At 44.1% G+C, this 11,114-nt stretch overlaps 1 protein-coding gene across 1 annotated transcript; it reads left to right on the top strand.

Annotated features, from left to right (window-relative positions):
• Window positions 1-1,269: 1,269 nt before the first annotated feature.
• LOC138584716 (transcriptional repressor scratch 1-like) lies at window positions 1,270-10,601 on the top strand. Its single transcript, XM_069657016.1, has 2 exons — window positions 1,270-2,154; window positions 5,853-10,601. Exons 1-2 carry the CDS (start codon window positions 2,040-2,042, stop codon window positions 6,578-6,580), a joined length of 843 nt encoding a protein of 280 aa, XP_069513117.1. The 5' UTR covers window positions 1,270-2,039; the 3' UTR covers window positions 6,581-10,601.
• The last annotated feature ends 513 nt before the right edge of the window (window positions 10,602-11,114 follow it).

The raw sequence follows: 11,114 nt of genomic DNA, 5'->3' as shown, positions 1-11,114 counted from the left end.
CACAGCTCGACTCCCTCGATTAAACTTTAAAATCACAGTTGTTAGCCGTCCCTGTGAAGACTTGATCTTTAAGAGATTAGTCTCAGCAGATCTGACTCATCCTCTGAGCTCCTTCTAACCTTTAACAGATGTTCAGAAAGTCTCCAACAGACCGCAAACCTGAGTCAGTCTCTCCTTAAGCACACCTGCTTCATATTACTCTGTAACATTGTGAGGATACACAGTTAGCAACATGTACTTTCACACCCTGGGACTAATTAAAACATATTTATTTAGGGTCTCAACCTGGTGCAAGTATTCAGTTATAAGGTCCGAGGCGTGAACTTTAGGTTTAAGAAGGTCCCAGCTTTCACTGTGACGCCTTAATGCAACTTGAAAAACGTAAATAAAATTAAATAAAGTCATTAAAGGAGGGGAGTCAATAGGAGAAAGAAAGAGATCAAGGCTGAATAAAGGACAAAGCAGATTATTCCCCGAGCTCTTAAATGATCTTTGTTGTTCTTACATAACACCGCTCTAGCAGTGAAACTTGTCAGTGAACCCAGTGTGACCCTGCAGCAGATATCAGCTCCACATTAATCCTCAGTCACCGTAAAACACTCCATTTGGTCTACATCCATTCGCCCTCTGGGCCACATTAATGATAATTACCAGGCTCTCAGCATGCTAGTTAATATTCCCACATATAACGCGTGTCCTCGCGAGAGAAAAAGAGAGAGAAATGTGCTTATGATAAAAGAGGGAAGCCCTCAAAGAAGTTTGTGGAGTTCCAAAAATCCTCCACAATGGGACAATATTTAAAATTCATGTCGAACGCTGGGATAGCTGAATCAAATCGATGAGTCGTTCAAAAAACATAATAATTTCCATCCTTATCTCCCCAAAACATGGCGACACACGAACACACACACGCGCGCACACACACACACACACACACACGCACACACACACACACACACACACACACAAAAGTAACGCACACATGCGCTCAAAAATGAAGAGAAAGGGAGGAAGGAGAAGGAGAATGAAAGACAGAGAAAGAAGGAGAAGGGGGGGTGATAACAGCTTCAATAAATCATCCGGGCCAGTCGCCGCTCCCCGGGGATGTGGGATGGATTAAATTAAGCACTCCCTCCACCCGTGTGTCTATCCATCCCTCCACTCTCTCTCTCTTTCCCTCCCTCTCTCTCTCTCTCTCTCTCTCTCTCTGCGCGCGGTATAAATGCCAACAGCTGATCGCGAGACGCCACACTCACGGGAACAGCTCGCGGAAGCTGCAGAAAGAGAGAGAGCGAGAGAGGCAGAGGGGACGAGAGAGAGAGAAGAGAGAGAGAGAGCGAGAGAGAGAGAGGGATACAGAAAGAGGAAGAGGGGATGCTGTTGGGACTCTTATTGTGATGTTTGAGCGACGTGAGTAAGTCGTCGTTCCCGGGAATGAAGGACTACTTCTGCGGCACAGAGGGAAGGACGAGCTGTCCGACATCTTTTTGAAAAGCTTCCAAAATCCGTTTTTTACCTCCTGTTTTCTTCGCATCCCTCCCTCCTCCTCCTCCTCCTCCTCTGCTTCCTCTTCCTCCTCCATCTCTTCTTCCTCTTCTTTTAAAGAGGCCCGGGAGCCGCTGAGCGCGCTACAGGGTGCCTTCCACCGCCTCTTGTTTGGTTTTTTTTATTTTTTTGACTGCTCACGAGGCTCTGTGCGCGAGGCACCCCCGGAGGGAGCTGTCCGGTGCTGAAGTTGCAATTCTCGCTTTCTTTCGCACGAGGACTAAAACAGAAGACGACAAGAGAGACTGAAACTGAACAAAAATAAGAAATAAGCACCACTCAACTATTTTATACCGGATAAACTCGCAGCTCGCGCTTCCTCCAAAATCTGACGACAATCTTCCTCCGCTTCGCCTCCGTCTCGCTGGTGTGTTAACGCGCGAGTCAGCACGCTGGCCAGGCCGTCGGCGACCGGCTGTGTTTGTGAGTGTGTGTCGTTGTGTTTGTGACAGTGTGTGCGTGTGTGTGTGAGTGTGTGTCGGTGTCGCACCACCATGCCAAGGTCTTTCCTGGTGAAAAAGGTGAAACTAGATGATTTCGCCACCGGGGCGGATCTAGAGAACGTCTACCGGCACCGGACAGACCTCAGCCTGCGGCTCCACGACAAAGGTAGGTCAGGCTGACAACACAACCAGCATTAACAGGTGTCTCGTGAACAAGTCGGTCTGACAGAGGAGGAGGAGGATTATGGGAAATGAGTCTAACAATGCTGTCTGTATCTGTAAGAGTGGGATGTATCTGCTTCTTGCTGGGATTCCCTGACTGAGTTTGCTCTTTAAAACTGACCCAAATTGTTCTTCAATCGCTGCAGACATGCAGCACTAAACAAAAGACAACTATAACGGAAACACATGGACTCTTATAATACCTATTATGTATTATTTCTAGAATAAATCCGGCGTTTTTTCATCCTTTCCACATGGAACTAACCACAGGTCTGTTGGCTACCTGTAGGTCGATGTGTGCAGATAAACAGCCTGTAGTCAGTGATTACAGAACAGCTGCACACAGCTCATGATTATCACACAATTCCTCCCTTCCTGATGGGAAAGAAAAGCAGCAGAGCCTCGCACTGAGCAGAAAAACAAGTCCTTCTGCTTGACTTCAAAGCCTGATTCTTGTCAGAGCACTTCAGAGGACTGCGAGTGGAGCACGTGCAGGCTGAGATGGGCACAATAAACTGCCAATCTCAATAACGACTAACTCCCTGCTGCTCAGTGAGTGTTAGCACACCACAGGACCTGACACTTTATTTAAGAACAAGGCTTGATTTGAGGCGTTTGCTCGGCTGCAGGAGGTTGAGCTGTCGCTGGAGCGGAAAGGTCACCTGAGAAATCAACTAAATCCAGCGCGTCCCGTGTTTCATCGATTGTGGCTCACAGTCAGGGGACTCTGCTCCTCCACACACAGGCTAAGGCAGGTTAAAGGAGATACAGATAGACAGATGTTGTTAAAATCTGGTCCACTTTCAGGCTCAGTGTGATTCTCATGTTTTTTTGGGGTGTAAATGACACCAAATATCTGATATAATTTAGAAACTGTGCGTAATATGTCCACCAATCGCCTCCAGGTGCAGCACAAACAGGCAGCAGTTTAGTAATCCTTTATGTAACAATGCTGTGACCAAACACGCAACAAGCAGTGGTTCGGTGTGTTTCCTTTATTCCATATACAAATTCTTAATTCCTCTGGGGTTTATTTGTGCTCCGCGTCAATGTATGTTTGTCTCCAATTTTTGCAGACTCGGCAGATTTTTTCACGATGAAATGTCGATTTTTTCTTTCTTTTTTTAAACAAATTATTATTTTTTTCTTTGTATGCGTACAGAAGCTGCCCATGGCTTTAACCCTGCCTATCCTTGCCAAACTTCACAGTCACTGATGAACTGTTGAATGTAAGTTAATGGGAACAGATTTGGATTTCCATCTCAGGGGATTCTTCACGTTGGACTGTTGAACATTATTTTTAGATTGACTCTTTAGGCCCTTTGCGTGCGTGTGATTCATTGTTTGTGCTGCCCTCTGAAGCTGTGAACTTCCCCACTCCCTCTAACCGCGTGCGTCACATTTAGACGAAAACCCAGAAAGAAGCACTTTGCCTCGGAATCAATCCACTGCATCGCTTCTTACACCCCCAATGTCATTGACACGCTGTTGCGCGTCAACCTGTGAGTTCACGTGCGTTTTTCTGCGCTCGTGAAGCCAAAATCTGTCAGTCAGCGGTGTGTTTATAATGTCGAGGTTAACAAGCCCTGCTCGCGCTGACACGCGATCTGCCGCCTCAGCAGCACCGAGCAGCGCGTGCCTGTCCCGGCCACCTTTTGTCTCCGTCTCTAACATCTGATGCTAACAGCTCAATGCGGATTCTACATACAGAACAGCTCACAGCGTCAGGAACAAGGCTCTGCTTTTAGAATAATTTATGTCCCACCCGTGTTCACTGTAAGTGAGGGGAGTGTGTATTCAGATGGGACACTGTGGCAGATATGTAGTGGCTGTTATTGTGACACACAGGGTGTAAGAGATCACATGAATAATAAGAACACTATTATTTCTTAGTAGAAAAAATAAAATAAAATTTGAGGTCTATTTTCCCCAAAGATGCACCTCTACACTATCATAGCAAATCTGATTTGTCGTCCTGTTTGTGATTTGTTTTGTGTGCATATGTGGATCTTATGCTGTTTTATGGCTGGCTTAAAGCACATGTAACTTTTGAACAAGTCTAAAGACCTCCATCCATTAGGTCTGTATTTGGTGTTAATGTAGAATAAAGAGAAGAGGGGGGGAAAACTAGCCAATGTTGCTGCCATTACGTAGGCAGTGTCACAGCGTTTTGATGCTCGTCTTCAGGGACAGTTAAGTCATTTAAACTGAAAGCTACCAACCACCAAACCAACCCTATTCTGTCATTCTTATAATAGATACAAAGACAGTTAGCAACAACAATTTAAACAGTATATGTACAAAAAGCACACACACGCCAAACTAAAAGATATAGAGAAGCATCATCCAACCTGCTCTTATATTATATTCATAGTGTTTTAGAATAACTTTCACTTTGTGAAAATCTCCCGAAAGTCTTGCCGTGCAATCCCACAATCCCCTGATCTGTAAAAAGAACCCGCCCCTCTGCTGCCTGCTCTCTCTCTCTCTCTCTCTCTCTCTCTGAGCCTGTACTGCAGCCTCCCTGTCACTATGCAGCGACCTGCACCGCACTGGAGCTGTCCGTGGTGCTGATGCTCATTTTCACACCCCAAATCAGCTTCCCGAGAGTTCAGGGTCAGAGTGTGTGCGTTTATCTCTCTCAGAGGAAGCGTTTAAACTGCCACCTTTGAGAACTGAGGGGAATTATATTGCTGAATAATCTCTGGACTAATGCCGCAGCTCATTTTGAGTGTCACACTCGGCTACAGGCCACAGGTGTGCATGAGAGACACAGATATGCCAAGACAGACTTTCACTTCGTTTGAAGTTTTTGTTGACAGCTTGTAGAAGTTTGTATCTGTAGATTTAGAGTGCGAGGACGACCATGACTCTTAAAAGGAGTATGATGGCTTTTATTTGAGAGAGAGGAAGATCACCTGTAAATATGTTACACTCATTGTGTTGCCATCTTTGTTTTTTCTTGAGGAAAATGCATCTTCTTTATTAACACACACAGACAGTCTGTCATGTCAGCATTTGTGTCTGAGCCTAGCACTTAATGTGCAGCTTAATGGTGTTTCTACACACAGCCTCAGTAAGACGTTCGAGACAAGTAACTGCTTATATGACCCAGCTGTTTGGAATATTTATATCAACCCAGCATCTCTTTGTTTTGTATTATAATTCATGCAGAAGCAGTAACAACACTATACAGCTGTAGAAAGCGAGCTGTTTATCACTAATGTTTTAATATAGATGTTAAAGCACTTATTTCAATAGAGAATCAGAGATGCTGGTCGGTGCACTGTCTCCTGTCGTTACTGTCTCTGCGAAGACAGATAAGCTTGAGGAAAGAGAGACTATCAGATTTCACTCTGTTCTTCCTGTCCAGCTGGCTGCAGCAGTCTAATGGCGTTTATCCAAACTTTTTTCCTGTTGTCTCCCACAGACAGACATGCAGAGGCATATTTCTGACACGCTTCTTACTACTGTTTTAATATAGTTTTAACTGTATTTTCTCTTGTTCTAAGTATTGTCATGGCTTTATCAGTGACGATATTTGAGTCTAAACCTGCAAGTTTAGTGTACTGCGACCGCTTTTACTGCACCTTCTGCCTCATCTTCCTATAGTCTAATACTTTTTTCTGTTCCCCATTTCAGCTGGTTACATCAGTGACTACATCAGCCCTGTTGTGTACGATGGAGAGAGCGACAGCGGGATCAAGGTGCCCTCCCCTGACCCCCTCTACGATGGGATCCACAGTGACTACGGGGCTCCTGACTCCGAGTCCCCAGACAGTCCCGGCTCTGAAATCACTGACGGCTACATCAACGGAGACGCTGCGGTGAGCGAGGGCTACACAGTCGATGCCTTCTTCATCACAGACGGCCGCTCGAGGAGGAAAGCCCTCGGCAGCCCCCGGACCATCCAGAGGCACACCTGCAACGAGTGCGGCAAAACCTACGCCACGTCTTCCAACCTGAGCCGGCACAAACAGACGCACCGCTCCCTGGACAGCAAGCTGGCAAAGAAATGTCCCACCTGCGGGAAGGTGTACGTGTCCATGCCCGCCATGGCCATGCACCTGCTCACGCACGACCTCAAGCACAAGTGTGACGTGTGTGGGAAGGCCTTCAGTCGACCTTGGCTTTTGCAGGGCCACATGCGCTCGCACACGGGAGAGAAGCCGTTCGGATGTGCACACTGCGGGAAGGCCTTCGCTGACCGCTCCAACCTGCGCGCTCACATGCAGACCCACTCGGCCTTCAAGCACTTCAAATGCAAACGCTGCAACAAGACCTTCGCGCTCAAGAGTTACCTGAACAAGCACTACGAGTCGGCCTGCTTCAAAGGCCCCTTCTCTCCTCTAGGCCCCCTCGATGCATGACCCCCTGCGTAGATAAAACAAGAGACAAAACTGCAGACATGAATTACCATTATCCTTACGCACTGAACTGCAGACACAAACAATCTATTTTTGCTCAGAATATGACCTCGCTTCCCCTCCTCCCTCCCCCTCACCCCCGCCACCTTGCTTTCCCTCGGAGCCTATTCATGAAGATGATGAAGATAGCACAATTTTTCTCCTTGAGATTTGCCCACTTAAGGATTTAACCGATCTACGCATGCACTTCCTCAAAAACTGCTCACCTCCTCTTCCTCTGTCTGTTCTGGATAGAGACAATAATACTAACACGGCTTCCTTCTGGCATCTAGACACAGTATGGCACCATATATTTTGGGACAGCGATGAAGAAGATGAGGATGGCGACAAAGACAATAGTAAGCCTTTAGCTACTGCACTGAAACGCAGTGACAGAGTTTCCTTCTGAATTTGTTTTTTGGGGGAATAATAGTAATAATAATAGTAATAATAATGATAATAATAATGTTCTGCTGCACCAAGTGACCATATTCTCTCCACGACTGAGGTAAAAAACTATTTATTTATTGACTTATTTATTTATTTTGGCATTTTTACTCTTTATTTCTATGTTTATACTTGATTTGATAACTTATTTGTTGCACTTTAAGTTCTATGTTTGTATGTAGGATATTTGCCAACCTCTTTCTCTACAGGCCAAAGCATATGTCACTTTTTTCAGTACGATTTTTTCCTATTATGTTGTTTACCTTTTTATTATTGACGTTTTTGCATGCAAAAAAAAAAAAAAAAAAATACTGAAATCTATGCCAACATCATAAAAAGCTTATGATTTTTTGCCAAAATCCTATAGATAGAAACCTGAGGGCAATATTTTTCTCTTGGAGCCTCCGTAGGACTCTTTTAAAAGCAATAATCACCTAATGCATGGTATTTTATGATGAAGTTATGAAGTATTACCTACTACTGTATAGCAGTTTAAAAATCAGGTATGTTTTACTTCACCTATAGTCATAAACAGAAGAATACTAATATTACAGACATCAGGGAACATGCCAATGTAGTGTTAGAGCAACGAAAATAAAAGTCCTGTCTTTCCTCTCTTGTTATGCACTGCCTGCCTCTTAGTGAGTAGAACTAATGTAGGATGTAGGCTAGAGAGGCTGGGATCAGCGGCCTGCTGGGTGTGAGGCCTATTGTAGGATAACTATAACCCCGACAGACATGCGCTAAGCTAACGCTAGCATGAAATAAGTCTGCTAATAATAACTAGGAGAGGCCTAATTTTGGATAAGGCCTTTAAACATTTACGCACATTGGATCATCGGCCTTCATGAACTTTTATTAAAGGTTCTGGGATGTTACTATGGCACCTGTGTCATGCAGTGCAGTCATGAAACAACAGGACTTTAACAAACCTTTCAATGGAGAAGTTTCTCAACTTCGCCCTGACACAAACAAACCATAACATACGGTTAAAACAACAACAACAAAACAACCCAAAAAATTGCTAGTTAGCATACTTAGTATTTAGTATCTGTCAGCATATTCTCAGCAGGAAACCAGGTGAAAGTTTGGTGCATTGCTGAAGTCACGCTAAGGTCAGCTTTAAATTCAATGCATTATTCAGCCACCCTTCTAGTGCACTTCCAAACCATACAGCGTGCATTCTTAAAGCACAGAAAAAGCATGCATTTTAGCCGGATGGTCTGATTGCAGCTTTAGTGTCACAGTCTAACAGTTACGCTCGACAGACTCCTGATTATTCTGCAGTAGGCCCCATTTAACCCTACTGGCCCGACCACGGGCTAACTCCATGAGTGATATACCTACAGACAGGCTAACGCTAATCAACCCCCAACCTGTAGATGGTTTAACCTTTGACCTATAACTGGCCAATACCAGTGTTGCTGAACCCAGTTCTCTGCAGCTCAGAAACCTTTTCTACAGATTCATGGAGCTTCCTGAGAGACAGACTGAGCACACACAGATCTGCACAGACACATGAAGTGCTTGTTTATACGCCATATGTATTCATTGTAACCTTGCATAGGCACACATGTGCACAAGTGCATGCGCACACACGTGAGCACAGAGTGTCTGCTGATGAGCTTTGTGGGAGACGCACAGAGAGAATGTGTCTACAGTGGAGCTTTGAACAGCTGAACAGAAACGGTTTAATATTCAGATGTGAATCTCTGACTAAAGAAGATTTGCAGTGCTTCCTCAGGCGTGACATTACTCAATTAGAGATTTGGTTGACTGATATCCAACACCATTTATGGTTAGAGGGACAAAAGGAGAGTCTGCACTGATACATGGACCCACTACCTAATTTCATTCACATCTCAGAGATTAAGTTATAAGACCTGTGTGACTTCAGAGGACGTCAAAGGCGATCAAATCTGGAAACATTCAGGAAACAAAAAGTCGACGTTATGTAATAAAAGTGTTGCAGGAGAGGATACTATCTTTAAGTCTTTTACAAATTACCTTGTTTGAAATAACAGCGTAGCTACCAAGTCAGTAAGAAGGAGGCAGTATTTGTTGTGAGCGGAGTAATCAGTATGTGAGTCAGCAAATTACAGGTCTTATCTCTCTCCCTGATGTGTGAAGATTTGAGCCACAATCCCTTCAATCGTATCAGACGATTAGTCACAGAGCTCCGAATTATTAGGGCTTCGATTTTTCTATTTGTTTTTTTTTATTCCTGAACGTTAAGCCTCGGCCCGAACACGACAGCAATACATACAAAGTAGGTAAAACTATAAATTGGGTGCTTAAACACAAGGACTATCAAAATGCAGTTTCAAAATAAAAGCACAAATATGGCCGAGACCAGACAGAATATGCAATGAAGACAAAAGCATTACCTTCATCTTCCTTAATACACCTCACGTCGATCCCTGGGATAGATACGAGCTTTTGTTTCACCCCCTGACTGAAAAGTATTTCTCATTTCCTTTTGAACAAAAACAAAAAACAGTATTAAGAAAATTTGTAGGGTAGCATTGGATCAAAGTGTGACGGGTACAAAGTCGGTAAACAAACCGCTGAGAGACGCCTGGCATCGACAGACCTATTTCACTAATGTAAATGAGTCCGAACCCTATTTATTACTAATGAGCCAAACTGTTTAAGACGCTTCAGCCAATCAGAGAAACAAAATGTGAGACACAGTGATAGGCTGCTAAGCTAGATAGCTAGCTAACATAAACCATCCAGTTAAAACGACTTGTATATTCAGAAGGCCGCCATATTGTTCTCTTTCACACAAGTGCGTTAACTGCACCCCCTGTTAGCCCCATGTTAAATAAAGGGTTGTGATTGGCCTGACCTGAATCAGGGCAGATGGAAATCCCTCTAAAAGGGGGAGGGGCCAGACGTATCTGCCAGATCAAATGAAACCTTTGCTCACAGATTCGCCTGGTTCCCGGGCTAACAGATAACGTGTCTGGCTGCGGCGTCTCCAGCTGTTGTTTACGTGTCACAAAGCGTATCATCGTGCATTAAACCTCTTTGCAACTTTGCACTGCAGTCTGAAAGTCTTGAGGGTATCTGGCTGTTGTTGTGGTTGCTGTTCAGGCATCTTGAGGCAGAGAAGCTGAGCGTGTGCGTCTGTGCGTCTGTCTCTGGGTGAGCTCCAGGTCTGCTCTCTCTAAGCACTTCCATTCTAGTCATCTCCACCTTAAAGAAAGTAGCACAATGAAACTAACTAGAATTCAGGTAGAGAAGAATTAAAAACCTTGTACTAGCTTGACCTCTCTTCTTTTTTTGTATTTCCGAGTTAAAGAATGATGATAACCTAAATAATCGTTTATTGCAAGAGGGTTTGTAAGGAATCCTTTGGATTGAGACGTTTTTACTGCTGTATAGCGATATCTGACACACTTCTCTCAGGAGGTTTGGCTCTCTGCTGCAGAGAGAGGATCTCCTGGGTGTTTTTTTGAGCCAGAATACAGACAATGTAAGCACAATGAACACAAAGCATTTTGTGGCACTTCATAATAAAGAATAATCTTAACCAACCGAGGCTGTTTGTTGTAATTTTGACTCTTGTTTAAGAACACATAAAAGCATTGGACTACAGCTGCTCTGCTGCACTTCACCGGTGAGTAATGCCGTTTTTTTTCACTCCTTTTAAACTCTTTGACCCCTTTAAAGTCTCGTCTGTTTAAGTAGCTTTTAATGCAATTCATGCTCATTAACTACCTTTAAGTAAGAAGAGTACTGAGTTCATTTACATAGAATAACACTCAACCCTGGACTCTTCAGCCCTTACTTTGTGTTAGCTTTGTCAATATTGTATGTGTAAAGAGGGGCTGGGCTAACACTGGTGCAGTGTGCTCATTAGCACTCTTAAGGCTGGGAGCTATCTTACAGTAATGGGCTGCCTGGACGGCTAAACACTGCAGTTCAGTCCATGTTTGGATATTTAGCAGTGGTTAAGTAGGGTACCACTTAAAGCCCCTCAGAACTTTGTTTCAAGCATTTGTCTTTAACTTTAATAATGTAACAAAAGTTGAATAAAAATATC

Source organism: Semicossyphus pulcher, unplaced genomic scaffold (assembly GCF_022749685.1).
Source record: "Semicossyphus pulcher isolate SPU_LCO1_2020_fin unplaced genomic scaffold, fSemPul1.0.p SCAF_9, whole genome shotgun sequence".
Lineage (NCBI taxonomy): Eukaryota > Metazoa > Chordata > Actinopteri > Labriformes > Labridae > Semicossyphus > Semicossyphus pulcher.
The sequence above is the reverse complement of the archived record's forward strand: the minus strand, read 5'-3'. Positions and strand labels throughout refer to the sequence as shown.

Bases quoted from the DNA above. Each gene is read 5' to 3' on its own strand.
- LOC138584716 (XM_069657016.1), top strand. From the start codon at position 2,040: ATGCCAAGGTCTTTCCTGGTGAAAAAGGTGAAACTAGATGATTTCGCC. The intron at 2,155-5,852 runs GTAGGTCAGGCT...TCCCCATTTCAG, and splicing joins CCTGCGGCTCCACGACAAAG to CTGGTTACATCAGTGACTAC.